The sequence below is a fragment of the Trematosphaeria pertusa genome, assembly GCF_010094035.1.
Source record: "Trematosphaeria pertusa strain CBS 122368 unplaced genomic scaffold BU26scaffold_15, whole genome shotgun sequence".
Classification (NCBI taxonomy): Eukaryota; Fungi; Ascomycota; class Dothideomycetes; order Pleosporales; family Trematosphaeriaceae; genus Trematosphaeria; species Trematosphaeria pertusa.
In genome coordinates, this window is record NW_022987226.1 from 498,634 (window position 1) to 511,964 (window position 13,331).

At 55.0% G+C, this 13,331-nt stretch overlaps 6 protein-coding genes across 6 annotated transcripts; 3 read left to right on the top strand and 3 right to left on the bottom strand.

The window, feature by feature from the left end:
• Positions 1-241: 241 nt before the first annotated feature.
• BU26DRAFT_491537 (FAD/FMN-containing dehydrogenase) lies at positions 242-3,988 on the bottom strand (the record flags this gene model as incomplete). Its single annotated transcript, XM_033826085.1, has 4 exons — positions 242-1,074; positions 1,131-1,254; positions 1,312-1,711; positions 3,636-3,988. 4 exons carry the CDS (start codon positions 3,986-3,988, stop codon positions 242-244), a joined length of 1,710 nt encoding a protein of 569 aa, XP_033679176.1.
• Positions 3,989-4,859: 871 nt separating this feature from the next.
• BU26DRAFT_435447 (short chain dehydrogenase) lies at positions 4,860-5,624 on the top strand (the record flags this gene model as incomplete). Its single annotated transcript, XM_033824131.1, has 1 exon — positions 4,860-5,624. The coding sequence occupies one exon, from the start codon at positions 4,860-4,862 to the stop codon at positions 5,622-5,624; it is 765 nt and encodes a 254-aa protein (XP_033679177.1).
• A 1,593-nt stretch (positions 5,625-7,217) lies between these two features.
• Positions 7,218-8,647, top strand: BU26DRAFT_95520 (metallo proteinase). The gene is made up of 3 exons (XM_033836540.1): positions 7,218-7,594; positions 7,656-8,459; positions 8,513-8,647. The coding sequence occupies exons 1-3, from the start codon at positions 7,375-7,377 to the stop codon at positions 8,530-8,532; spliced, it is 1,044 nt and encodes a 347-aa protein (XP_033679178.1). The 5' UTR covers positions 7,218-7,374; the 3' UTR covers positions 8,533-8,647.
• Positions 8,648-9,267: 620 nt separating this feature from the next.
• On the top strand, positions 9,268-9,811 carry BU26DRAFT_569176 (uncharacterized protein; the record flags this gene model as incomplete). The annotated part of the gene is made up of 3 exons (XM_033833855.1): positions 9,268-9,402; positions 9,501-9,623; positions 9,737-9,811. 3 exons carry the CDS (start codon positions 9,268-9,270, stop codon positions 9,809-9,811), a joined length of 333 nt encoding a protein of 110 aa, XP_033679179.1.
• Positions 9,812-10,630: 819 nt separating this feature from the next.
• On the bottom strand, positions 10,631-11,945 carry BU26DRAFT_569177 (uncharacterized protein; the record flags this gene model as incomplete). Its single annotated transcript, XM_033833856.1, has 3 exons — positions 10,631-11,429; positions 11,480-11,792; positions 11,864-11,945. The coding sequence occupies 3 exons, from the start codon at positions 11,943-11,945 to the stop codon at positions 10,631-10,633; spliced, it is 1,194 nt and encodes a 397-aa protein (XP_033679180.1).
• Positions 11,946-12,402: 457 nt separating this feature from the next.
• On the bottom strand, positions 12,403-13,240 carry BU26DRAFT_491547 (uncharacterized protein). The gene is made up of 2 exons (XM_033826086.1): positions 12,665-13,240; positions 12,403-12,616 (listed from the first exon to the last, which is right to left on the bottom strand). Exons 1-2 carry the CDS (start codon positions 13,209-13,211, stop codon positions 12,588-12,590), a joined length of 576 nt encoding a protein of 191 aa, XP_033679181.1. The 5' UTR covers positions 13,212-13,240; the 3' UTR covers positions 12,403-12,587.
• Between the last annotated feature and the right edge of the window lie 91 nt (positions 13,241-13,331).

The window sequence follows — 13,331 nt, forward strand, 5'->3', positions numbered from 1 at the left end:
AGCATAGACTTAACAATTTCACGTATAGCCAAGTCTATACTTTGCAAGCCGTTCACTGTTCCAGTCATAGTACGGATTGCAGGAGCGGAGTGTCGTAATAGAACTGGCTTTTCAGATTTCTAGGCCGACTAGACTCGCCGAAAACAAGTTTCACAGAATGAAGAGAAGTCCAGGTACGCAATTGGTGACAAGAGGGCGCAAAACGCGAGCAAATGGTGAGTACTACTCGTTGTACAGAACGCTAGATTTTTGGGCCTACCAACCATTCGTGCTCGTTAGGCAGCCCTTCCGCTCGGGACTTATCGCCTGCATCAAGGTACCCGCAGACGCGGCCTTCCGAATCCCATTGCTTACGAATGGCGATAAGCTTCTTACCTTGCTCCTGTCCCCAAAACCGAGTTCTCCGGACCTGGAAGTCTGCATCGCCCAGATAGGCGCCTTCGGAATGCCGCTCGACCTTGTCAAATATGTCTCTAACCCACTGTTGGCAGCCGCGGTCGTCCTTCTCGTCCTCCCAGATCGTATATGAAGCAAAGTAGTGGTCCGATTGCATACTGAGAGCCATGTCGGGAAGCTTCCGGCGCGAGACCGGCGCCATGGAATACCATAACGAGAACGCCTTCTTGTGGGCTAGGGTGGTGAAGGCCTTCTCCAGCACAGAAACCACGTCCGCATCGTTCCGGATGTAGGCATTGTCCGCGCAATAACGGTGGCCGGCTGGATTGGCCCGTGCTTGGTCTTCATACTCTGATTTGAGACTGGTGGGCTTAAACTGCCATTTCTCGATCGTGCCAGAGGGATGCGTGCTCTCGGCCTCTTGCAATGCCCATTTGGCCTGCTCCTCTGTGTTTTTGAACGTTGTGAAGAGACATAAGATGGTTATCTCGTCACCGCCTGGCTTGTAGCTTGCGACTGCAACAACCTCGGTATCCGCATCGTAAGTTCCAGCAATTCCAGTTATCCATCCCATGGCTTTGCGGTACTCGGATACCGGATATATGTAGCCAGAAGTCATCATCACCTTGGGTAGGGGCCGCGTTTCCAAGTAGAAGCGTGTTACAATGGCTGGGAAACCTTTCCAAACAGTCAGCCGGGCCAAACCAGAGGCAAGAAACCTTGGGGTAGCTTACCTGGCCCGGCACCACGGGCAGCCCAGAGCAGTTCGCTGTTCTGGTTTGCGTCGCAGTGGAGCTCCTGCCCGTCGGCGGTGACGACATCGATCGCGTTGACCTTTTCGCAAGCCCACCCCCAATTCTGAAGTCGCATCAGCGCCAAAGTACTTGATAGGATGTAGTCAAAGCGCAAACAGACCTTGCAATTCCAGCCCATTCCACCTTGGAGAAGAAATCCCCCAACCCCAACATCCGGGCAATGACCGCCTACAAAAAGACGGCCGTAGGTCTCAAGATAACCATTGAGATCTCTTCCGACGGTACTGGGCGAGCATCGAACAACCTCAGTCGCCGCATCATAGTATAGTTCCTTGTAGTTCCCTAGGTCGAGCAGTATCGCTTCGTCGCGGACGCTCCAAGCTGCCCAGCTATGGCCTCCGGACCTTACAGAGACACGACACTTCTTCTCAATGGCAAGCCTAACCGTATCGACGATGTGCTGCTCTCTGGTGGCTTCGACAACAGCGATAGGGTATCGATCCGGACGGCGATGATTGAAGACTCGGCCGATGCGGGCTTGTTCGTAGCCTGGAGAGCCTCTCCAGATGATGGGAAGGGAACTTGCTAGAGAATTGGCTGCCATTGTTCGCGCCTTAGAATTCCGACCTGCGAAGGAGTTCGATAACACGCGGAGTGGTTAAGAAGGTCAACCTTCCAAGGCCGGATTTACCTAGGCAGTCGACAAGCAGAAAACATGAACACGCGTCGAATGGAAAAACACTGTATCGGTTCGGGAAAAGCCATGTCCTCGTACGTTCTTTTCTTGAGGTAGGTGTTTGTTCTGAGGTTGAAACGCCGAGTACCGCCGAAATCCCCTCATTTCAAAGTCACAAGGTTCGGTCCGGGTCCACCTTTGACGCCACGCGCGTCCAAGTCCAACAACCTCTCCACATCCCACCTACTGTGCCAGCTTCCGATTTATCTCCGCACAGACCCCAGCGCTAGCAGCTCGTTTCCGGGGCCCCGCAATGCAAATGCCCCGAATGCAGTTCGCTTCTTTCGGATGCGGGTCTTGCATACGGCTACCTGGCACAACAGTGTTTACGCGTGCTGTTATGCGCTGTTCGGCTGCCCACCTAAGGCGACTCTTTCCACTCATCTCAAGTATTACCGTCATCCAGATTATCGAGCTGAGGCAACAGTCTTGTGCCGCGACCTCGCTTTCAGATCCCTTGAATATCTTCCCCTGTTCCATTACCTCGAGACGCTAAAGAACGATCAACAACATGGCAGGCATGAAGAAGGTTGAGAGTGATATCGAAGATATCGCAGACGTCGCTCCCTTAGGGAGTCACCGTATGCGCAATGTCGACACGAACGAGATCATCCTGATTCCCACCCCCTCCAATGATCCTAACGACCCCCTTAATTGGTTAGTCGAATCACGATGCTAAGTACCCGCTATCCATGGAAACACATGGCTGATCATACACCAGGTCTCGAGCATTCCGCTACTATCTAGCGGTACTCGTCTGCGCGGCCATATTCTTCTGCAACTTCCTAGCGGCGGGCCCAACAGTGGCTATGGTGGATATCACCACTGATTTCTTCGGGCCCCCAGGACCAGATTTTGCGAAACACATAGCGAAGGCTGCGTACTTCTTCACGACGACTGCCCTGCTCCAAGGAACCGGCAACTTGATGTGGATGCCCCTGATTGTGAAGTTTGGACGCCGGCCAGCCTATGTGGGCTCTTTCACGCTGTATGTTGCAACGGCAGCCTGGGCAGGAGGGGCGACCACATACGGTAGTGAACTCGCGGCGCGGATCTTAATGGGGCTCGCCTCTGGTGCAGCGGAATGTCTGGCTCCTCTCACCATCTCAGATTTGTTCTTTTTGCATGAGCGAGGCACCGTCATGGCGTAAGTGTCGTTTAACACCCCTGGACTATTCTCATAGCAATTGCTAATAACTTGCAGCATTTACACTTGCGCTCTTTCGGCCGGGGTGTCTGGCGGTATCATCATTGCCGGCCTCATTACTATCAACCACTCGTGGCGGTATATATACTGGGTTGCGGTAGCCCTGATTGGTACCTGCGTCGTCCTTGTCTATTTCACATTTCCGGAAACCAACTACACTCGCGAAGCTAGCATTGCCGGCCCTGCCACGTCTTGGGATCCCGAGATAGCAGAAGATGCCCATCTACGCGGCAAGGGAATAGTACATCAGGAGGAGCATCACCGAGAAATGCACCGACTATCTTTTGAACGCAAGTCCCACGAACATCAGAAATCCTCGGACCGAGCTCTCAAGGTCGAGGATGCTTCCGGCCCCGCGGATCTTATTCCAGAGAAGAAGAGCTATATTCAGAGCCTCGCTCTTTGGAACGGCAGCTACACCTCAGAATCACTGCCAAAGTTGGTGATGCGTCCAGTTGTACTCCTAGTGCTACCACCGGTGCTTTGGGCTACTCTTGTCATGGCTGTCACTATCGGCTTTATCGTCGCTATCTCATCCAACTTCGCATCAGCTTTCTCGTCCGCATATGGCTTCGAGGCATGGCAGTCTGGCCTTTGCTTCATATCCGGAATGGTCGGCAACTTCATTGGTATTTTCGCCGGTGGGAAATTGTCCGATGCGGTTGCGGACTTCTTCACAAGGCGCAACAACGGGATACGCGAGCCTGAGATGCGCCTGCCCGCTATGCTGATCAGTTTGGTTACTGGACCTCTCGGCCTCGTCTTGTATGGGGCAGGTATAGATAAAAGCTGGCACTGGATGTGCTCGACTGTCGGCCTAGGTTTGCGTACGTGTCCGCTCCCGCTATTGCTTCGATCAACGCGACTAACTATGCTCGCAGTCAGCTTCACCATCGTGCAAGCCACCAACATAACTCTCGTCTACACAATCGACGCTTATCGCCCCGTCGCCGGCGAAATTGTGGTCACGCAGCATGCTTTTAAGTCCGCCTTTGGTTTCCTCCTCTCCTTCTACACTAACCCCTGGATTGAGAGAGATGGCTATCTCAATGCATTCGGCGCAATGGCTGGTATCTCGGGCGGTGTCATGATCATGTTTATCCCGTTCTTTTTCTTCGGGAAGCGGATTCGACATGCGACCTGGCACTGGGGCTTCGTCAAGAAGCTGGCACATTGGAATGAAGACCGTGAGGTTGGCGAGTAAAGCGCATTGTATGCGGAGATTTGATGCCGCTTTCACTCTATCATACGACTATCGTTCCTCAGAATCCGTAGTTAGAGTAGTTCCATGATTTAGCTTGACAATCGCATGCGCCACAATCTGTTGTTTTGCCTAATGCCAGGATACAAGATCGCGTGACTAGGGACGAAGATGCCCAACCGTCCAAATCCTTCTTTCGGAACTGAGGTGGACACACTCGGAGCCTCGTCCTATGGATGTGGATGTTGCTATTTGTGGGTTCCGATCGGGAGCGAAAGCAGTCGAAGTGCTGGCTAGACCGCCAAAGATCCTCGGGCTGCATAAGCCAATTGTGGGGAACTTCGTGGAGAGCGGGATACCTTCGCAGTGCCAGTTGATGTTTGTCAACTTAAGCCGATTGTTCGCGCATAAACGAACGGATCAGCGTCGAAGGCATCGACAAACACTCCCGGGATCCGAATCGCTACTAAAGTTACGAGCCTTCCTCGATCTCCTTAGCACATATAGCAGCCCACAGTCCTCAGTGGTCTAATTAGGCCCACCTCGCCCAGCACACGAAACCCAATGTCTGAACAAACGCTCACCGGCCTCGTAGCCATAGTCTCTGGCTCCAACTCTGGAATCGGCGCCGCAATAATCCACGAACTCTCCTCTCGTGGCGCCAGCACCGTGGTCAACTACCCATTTCCGCACCTTCGTGCCGAAGCGGAATCGCTGTCGTCGTCGCTCCCAAAGCCGTCGACATGTGTGGAAGCCGACATGTCCAGCATCAGAGGCCCGAAGTCCCTCGTCGACGCGACAATAGCAGCCTTTGGCCGACTAGACCTAGTGGTGAACTCGGCGGGCCTGGCAATCAATCTCCCTTTCGAGGAGCAAGACCTGTCGCACTGGGACCAGCTCGTCAATCTCAACGCCCGCGGCGTTTTCCTCCTCACCCAAGCCGCGCTTCCTCACCTTACCGAAGGCCGAGGCCGCATCATCAACATCGTCTCTTTATCTTCCCGCGCTCCGCCCCCCTTGCAAACGATCTACGCGGGGACCAAGGGCATGGTCGACTCTTTTACACGGTGCTGGGCGAAGGAGTTACCCCCAAAGTACGGGTGCACTGTTAACGCAGTTAGCCCCGGCCCTACGATGACAGAAGGATTTGAGGCTGCAGGTCACGAGGCAATGAAGCTGCTGCAGCCTACGATCGATGCGACGCCAGTGGGCAAGAGAATGGGTGATCCGAGCGAGATTGCGTATGCGGTCGCGTTTTTGTGCGAGGAAAGGTCGAGGTGGATCAATGGGGCGCATTTGATGGCTTGTGGCGGGCTTCACATTGATTAGATTACAAAATTAAGACGGGGCTGAGCAGAGACAGTTTTTCACAGTGTATGTCATGTATTTACTGGTTTTACCTTGAGAGATAGCTCGTGTAGGCGGCGCGGTCGTCCCGAGGTCCCCAGCGAAGACCAAGCTAACTGCTTTGGGAGTAGTGCTCGTATCACATTCTTGCCAACGGCCCACCTGGAAGTGTTCAACATCCGTTCTCCTTCCGCTCACTTTTTGAGCTTCAGGCATTTCGATTGAGAAGACAAGCGGGCTATTCGTACAACGAAACGAGGTTAAATTCACGCCATCGCATGCCAGGACCTCAGGCTACTGAAAGCCGAAACAGAAAGAGGGGCCTCGCAGCGCACGGAAGAGATGCGATAAGCTCGAAGCGTAGGAGGGCGCCGGCTCTCTTCCAGTGCCCAGTCGAGGCCTCCGGCTTCAGACTTGACATCGCACCACCTGGCCCTTCGGCAGCCACGAATCACCGGCCGAGCACGTCTACCTTCAATCTAGTCACATCCGCTGGCCTAGTCGACCCAAGGTCTCTCAAGGAGCAGAGCAATCTCAGTGAAGCCGCACCCGGACAAAACGCCTCCCACCAATCGCGCAGAAAAGGATCATCACACACCACCTTGGCGGAGCCGAGCTGGTGTGGGCCCTGAGAGCGCCGATCAGTTGGACGATTGGAGATGCCATAACAGCACCTATACGCAGATACGAGTGAGGGAACCGTGACCGAACGGGCCCCTGCGATCCCGACCCTGCCGATCTGCCGCTTTGCATCGAACATCTCCGCACTTCATGGTGTCACCAGAACAGATAAGAACTGAAGACGCCATACGCACCACAGCAGCTCAGAAGACGTTATGACGTTTGAGAAGAGATGTCAAGCAGTGTCTGAAGGCTGCTCGTCCCCAACGCTCCGTTCGTTTAGATCCTACCTGGAATAGGCAGGCATCGTGGGCCAACCCATCGGTCCCAGCTACAACGGATCAACACAATTCCTTCCAGAGGAGGCAGGCCTGAGAAGATCCATGGAGGTTGCAATAAGCAGCGGAGCGTGCTATGGTGAACCACGGGAAGCCTATTGCTTGTGTCCGGGTGGCGGATCTTTAAAGAGAAGGTCAGATTTGAAACTCGTATATCGGCACACCTCAAGCCAGCATCAGATAAGGAACCGCGAGCGGTCCGCCAATCGCCGGTGGCCAACGGGCGGCCTCGGGGAATATTCCATCGTCCTTCTACCACACGCTTGGCGGACCGCTTCCGGAAGGTGAAGTGCTAAGCGACCGTGGCTAGCTTCGCTGGCCGGTGATTCGGCCTTATACACAAGCATTGCCGCTTGGCAGGAACTAGATGGCATTCTCATGGCCATGATCTTGCGCCGTTTCTGGAAGCGATATATTAACTCTGCTGCGAGAATATCACCTGTCGCCGTGGGGTGCATGGGATTGCACGACTCTCCCTCTCGACATTCCTCTTCTATCGATGCGGCTTCGCTTCCCACGGCGATTTGGTTCCGGGTGGCTGGAGGCAATTTGCTGATGGGCGATGGGGTGCAGCATGGCAATGTTCAGCTTCCTGATCATGACTAGGATGCCGAGGAGGAGAGACGGGCATCGGAGGAGTGGGCGGCAACGAGGGCCATGTCCAGCATGTATAAAGAGAGGCGGTTCTGGTGAAGATTCGCCGTTCATCACAAGCTCCATCGAGATCCTCTACCTCTTTCTCTAGCAGCCGAATTTGTGCACCCTCGCTCATCATGAAGTTCCTCGCTCTTGCTGCCCTGGCGTCCCTTGCCAGCTCCATCTCAATCGAGCTGTCCAAGCGCGAGTCGCCTCTCGATGTCAAGCTCGAGATGACCGGTAATACCGAGCTCAAGGCCTCCGTCACCAACACCGGGTCTGAGGACCTGAAGGTGCTCAAGACTGGCAGCTTCTTAGATGAGACTGCCGTCGAAAAAGTCGAGGTCTTCCAAGGCAGTAAGTTTCCACGCATCCATGCCCTCTCTCGTCAGGAACGGCGGTTGATACCCTGGTGTAGGCTCCAAGGTTGCTTTTGAGGGCATCAAACTCCGCATCAGTACCACCAACATCCCGGAGGAAGCATTCCAGGTCATCGCTGCCGGACAGACTGTCGAGACATCCTTCGACGTCGCGCAGATGCACGACCTCACTGCTGGAGGCGCTTTCGACATTGTCTCTTCAGGCACCCTCTCCTACGCCAAGGCCGACTCCACCGAGCTGACCGGCGTTGTTTCCTACTCCAGCAACACCATCTCGGCATCCGTCAATGGCGCCGAGGCCGCCAAGGTGCGTCGTGCCTTCCTGGAGAAGCGGTCCTACGTTTCCTCGGACTGCACCGGTTCCCGCCGCACCGCCACCGTCAACGCGATGTCGAACTGCCGCTCTCTTGCCCTGGCCGCCTCCTCAGCCGCCGGCTCCAACAACGCCAAGCTGCAGGAATACTTCAAGTCCACGACATCGAGCACTAGGTCCACCGTGCAGACCGTCTTCAACCGGGTTGCGACCGAGTGCGGCACCACCTCCGGCGGCTATGCGGACTACTACTGCACCGACGTCTACGGCGCATGCGGCAGCAACGTGCTGGCATATACGCTTCCCTCGCAGAGCTTCATGGTCAACTGCCCGTTGTACTTCAGTGCTCTTTCCGCGCTGAGCAGCTCGTGCCATGCGCAGGACCAGGCCACTACTACGCTCCACGAGGTGACGCACTTGACGCAGATCAGGGGCACGCAGGACTATGGGTATGGATACAGTGCCGTTCAGAGCCTGTCTTCTTCACAGAACCTTAACAATGCTGATACGTATGCGCTCTTCGCTAACGGTATGTTTGAGGCTCGTCTTTCTTCCTGGATATCTTCACTAACACTTGCTTAGCGATCTACGCTGGCTGCTAAGTAGCTACGCCATGAAAAATTCCGGCGAAGGCAGGGGGTTCGGCAGTCCTGTTGGTGCAGTGTTCCGGGTTGGTGGAGTTTGGCTGGATGTCATGTCAGCCAAGGATGGGGCTTCCGGTTCGTCGTCATGTACACTAACTGTGCTCTTACCAGAATGCAAGACCCTTCATCGTACAACCTGCTCTCCCTAGGGAATCAAGCTCCCTCTCTTCGTACCTCGTCTTGATCGCATGACGCATGCCTCGCACCTAGCTCCAAACCTCTCAAGCAAGCACCCCAATGCCTACCACGGAGAGCGCACAACATCGCCACGCGTTGCACATCCAGCCAGGGGAGTTATATCGCCGATACATCTTTATGGAGGTAAGGTCTGTACCCATCTATTTTCTGTCGTTCCACGTGCCAAGCAGCTCTCCCTTACTTCGCTCGTATGTCTAATTAATCTCTCCTATCTACAACCCAAATAGGAATCTTGCACTAGGCGGGCGCGTGCGCAGATCCGAAACGCGACGAATGCGATGATCGATCATGTAGCATAGATACGAGCCGCAGTGCCACGAAAACGGTTCGAGAAAAAAAAGTCAAGACCCCATCTTTACCCGGTTGATAGATGAATACGAAAGCTCGCACTCACCACTATATATAGGCTTCACCACATCACATCGCTCATCGCCCACCGCCAAAAACTCCAGCATCAGCATCTCCAACAACAGCCCCCCAGACACCGCACTCACAATGTACCCTTCCCCCCTCGCCGCCCTCTTCGCCCTCCTCTCAACCCGCGCACTCGCCTCGCCCCTCGCCCCCTCAACGCAGCCCATATGCCTAGAAATCTGCTACCTCCAAAAGCCCGACTGCGCGCGGAATGGAGTTCGTCCGCTCTCTTCTATCCTGTCCTACTCTATCCACCCTTCCCCCCTTCTTTCATTCTTTCTTTTAGCAAAAAGCTAACTAACTCACTCCCCCAGTTCCCCATGCAACAAAACGAGTGCTGGACGTGCTGCACACGGGAGCCGCCCAAGCCGGAGCCACCGCTAGCAATCTGCCTCGCGATTTGCTACTTTGAGAAGCCGGAGTGTGGGAGGGGGAGTGTATGTTCTTTCCTTTTTTTTTTTTTTTTTTTTTAAAGGATAGAGAGGCGGCTTTGGGTTTGGGTTTGGCTGTAGCTTTGAGGAGGGCAAGTTCAGTGCTGACGTCGATGCAGTATGCCGCAAAGCAGAACGAGTGCTGGACGTGCTGCACGCCGCAGCAGGCCCAAGTACCGCCCACGGACGCGTGAAGGACCTGCTTGTGCTTGTTCTAGCCATGGGGGAAGATGCGGGCGCGCTGTGGTTGCCAGCTGTAGGCGGGCAGGCGAAGTCATTGATTGGAAGGATGCGTTGGAGTGGAGTGGATTAGGGGGATTTACTACCTAGGTAAGCGCGTGCCAGTCAGCCTGTAGATATTGGGATGCTGTCTACTGGCAACCTAGCGAAGAGCCGTGCAACCTTCTTGTGGCTTCTCCCGAAAAACACCCCTGATGAGATAGCTAATCAGTGAAGAATTCGAGGAACTTTGGCCAGATCTCATGCGTCTCTTTCCAATTCCAACGGAGAGGGCCGTCGACCTGCACGTTGAAGAACTTCGGCTTAGACTGCCGCTGTGGCCGGACGACTATTTCAAACAAGGATATTCTAACTAAGGAATGACACAAACAACCTTCGGGAACTCATCTGTGCCTCATCGAATGTCGTTTAAACTTAGACTACGTTGAGGAAATACAACATCACACCGGCCATCGACCCTTTACGATTACCATTTTGATTCCTACGTTAAGCTAAGCTAAGCTATGGAGACAGGAAAAAGAAGCCCACCCAAATGCACCCGAACCATAACCGTCCTTGCGCAAAAGAAGCCACGGGAATATCGTCTTGAGCTAATGTTACAGGGCCTCCATGTTACTTGCGTTTTTCACCCATCCTCTCCATATGTTGGTTTCGTGAGGTCGTGATGCGTGAGAAATCCACACCTAGCCTACAACGATCGAGCGCAATATCGCTCGGTAAGATCAGTCCGCACGGGCATTGGAACCGTATCATCGACTTCATCCAGCTTTCATCTACAACTCCTCCTTGACGCGGTCGGTAGCAGACTTCGCGCTAGAAGCAGCGGCATCGTAGCCCTTCTGGGCGGATTTCGAAGCGGCAGCAGACGCGCTAGCGGCAGACTTAGAGAGGGAAGAAGACGCACTGGCGGCGCTCTTGGAGGCGGACCCAGTAGCGCTGCTGAAGCTAGCCTCGCAGCCAGTTGCCATTCCGAGCTGGGCCTTGAACCAATTCGTGTAACCCGCAAAGCCGTTGGTCGCCTGAGCGTAATTGTTTCCGGCCTTGGACGTAGCAGCACCATAGGCGCTGGCAGCGGTGGCCGACGCGCTATCGCCATAAAGGCGGGCACGGTGCTTGCGGGCGAGGGCAAGAAGCTCGTTGCGCTTAGAGCCCTGGGGAACCTTGATGCCGTTCTTGTCGGCCCACTCCTTGATCTGGCTGTCGGACCACGAGTCGAGAAGTGCGTCGCTGAGGCTTTGCTGGGCAGCTGCGGCAGAGGAAGACGCAGAGGCATAGGCACTCTGCATGTTCAAGCTAGCGAGGCGAGAGTTACGGCGGACATTAGCGATGAGCTTGTCACGCGTGGTAGGCTGAGGAACGGGGAAGCCGCGCTCGTCGAACCAGGATTTCAGATCCGAGTCGGACCAGGACTCGTAGAGCCAGTCACCGGGATACTGGGCATTCTCCGAGATCTTGTTGGCGACCGACTGGTAGTTCTCTCGGACAGCTCGGAGGAGGGAGTCGCGCTCACGGGGCTGAGGAACGGGAATTCCATGCTTGTCAGCGAAGGCCTTTAGTTGGGAGTCGGTCCAACTGCGCTCGTTAGCTACGTCACACACGCAAAAGTGAGGAAGGGAACCTACGAGTCAAAGATCCAATCCCGGACATTACCGTAGGCCTGGTTCGCCGACTCCTCGGTCTCGGTCCAGTAGTCCTTGACCTGCTGGGCCAGCGAATCCTTGTTCTTCTCGGTGCCCTTCTTGGCCTGCTGGCCCTTGACCGTGAGGTAATTCTGGAGCGTCTGCGTGTCCCAGCTGTTGTAGGGTGTAACGACCTTGTCGTTCCAGTTGTTCTTCACAAGGTTCTCGAGATCTTTCCGGTCCGAGGCCGCGGGATAGGGAATGTTGTGGTCCGAGAGCCAGCGCTCCAGCTCGGTTTCATGCCACTTGTTGTACACTATTATAGTTAGCAGCGTTCCTTATATAGAGACGACTAGGGGTAGAGAATAGTGCTCGTACAATACGCACCAGGTTTGCCGAACCAGCTGCTCGCAATGGTGCCCTGGGCGGCGAGAGCCACCACAAGGGTGGATGCGAGGGAGAACTTCATGTTGCAGTCTATCAGTCGAGGCACTCCGGCTGATATGGATAGATTAAGAGACGAGGGTGCTGCAAATTGAGGTGGGGGAGGAGGAGTGCAGTGGAGAGCAGGCAGCGGCGCAGCTTAAGAGGGGAAACAAAGATGTCGACGTATGTGTGGCAGTGACGTAGGGGTCACGTTTGGCCGCAGGATAATCAAGGTCGCGCCTGCCTGCAGTTAAGTGGCCCGCAGCCAATGGGGCGTTGCGCATCGTGCTGTGCTGCTGCAATTGCGGCTTTCACCGTTGCGCCAGATTCTCACGCAAGGCACTTCTACCCGATTGAATGGCGAGAAGGCTGTTTTCACGGGCTGTAGCCATGGAATTTCGAGAATCCCATCGTGATCCATAGATCGTGCATTTGCGGGGATCGCGCTAAGCCACTGACATCACGAAAAAGCTCGGGCCTCATGCAACGCTCAATATATTCCTTTGACGCGTGTGCTGAGAGAAGCAAGAGCGTGAAAACTCCGTGTGATTACATTTCGGTATGCCAGCTACAGAGTTGCTGGCTACGCTTGAGGACGATGATTCCGCCCTAACAGTCCTTTGCCCTGACCATTCATGCTTTGGCTGCAAATATTGTACATCGGTAACATACTCAGCGCCATCCCTTATGGCTGCTTGTCGCGTCCACCGTGTCCTGCATCTGTCAGCCCTGCCGGCATCACACACGTATTGGCCGACTTACCACTCCAGTACCCCGGTGGCGCCTTGTCCTTCGCCGCGTCCTTGTTACTGACCTGCTCATACGCCTTCTCAGCCCGATGGTCCATCTCCTCGTTATGCTGCCTCACGGACTCGTCCTTCTCACCGGGCGGGTTGTCACTCAGGATCTTTGGCTGCGCACCTTTGACTCCCTTGCCGCTGCTTCGCTGGCCGCTCGGGCTGCTGCTGCCCTCGCTGGGCTTTGAGTCTCCCCCACTGTCGTTTGTGGATTTTGATCCGGTCGCTGATGTGCCTTGGGACGAGCCTTGAGAGGAGGACTGGGAAGAGGCTTGTGAGGTCTCCTGCCCCGGTTTGCCCTGGGCCACCTTCGGCGGTGGCGGACCTGGGTGCTCGAGCTCCTCGCGCGGTCGCTTGCCTTGTTGTTGCGGGTTTTCGCCGGCGGGGTTGCCTTCGCCCGAGCCGTAGTCTTGAGATGCGAAGCGGACTTGAAGACCAGCTCGGGGTGCTTTAGAGAGCGCTGGCCGTAGAGCCGAGGCCCGCAGCATTGTCGACGGTCGGAGGAATTGCATAGTGATTGGTTTGCGTGCGAATGTCAGAGTTGAGGAATTTCAGAAAGGTCGCTGTGAACACAGTCAACTTAGCTGGGGAAGGCCTACCATGGCGAATGACATCATGATGTCAACATCGAT

Coding starts and splice junctions, on each gene's coding strand:
- BU26DRAFT_491547 (XM_033826086.1), bottom strand. CDS start 13,211: ATGCAATTCCTCCGACCGTCGACAATGCTGCGGGCCTCGGCTCTACGG. Junction 12,617..12,664: donor GCCACCGGGGTACTGGAGTG/GTAAGTCGGCCA, acceptor TGACAGATGCAG/GACACGGTGGACGCGACAAG.
- BU26DRAFT_95520 (XM_033836540.1), top strand. CDS start 7,375: ATGAAGTTCCTCGCTCTTGCTGCCCTGGCGTCCCTTGCCAGCTCCATC. Junction 7,595..7,655: donor AGTCGAGGTCTTCCAAGGCA/GTAAGTTTCCAC, acceptor ACCCTGGTGTAG/GCTCCAAGGTTGCTTTTGAG. Junction 8,460..8,512: donor GTATGCGCTCTTCGCTAACG/GTATGTTTGAGG, acceptor ACACTTGCTTAG/CGATCTACGCTGGCTGCTAA.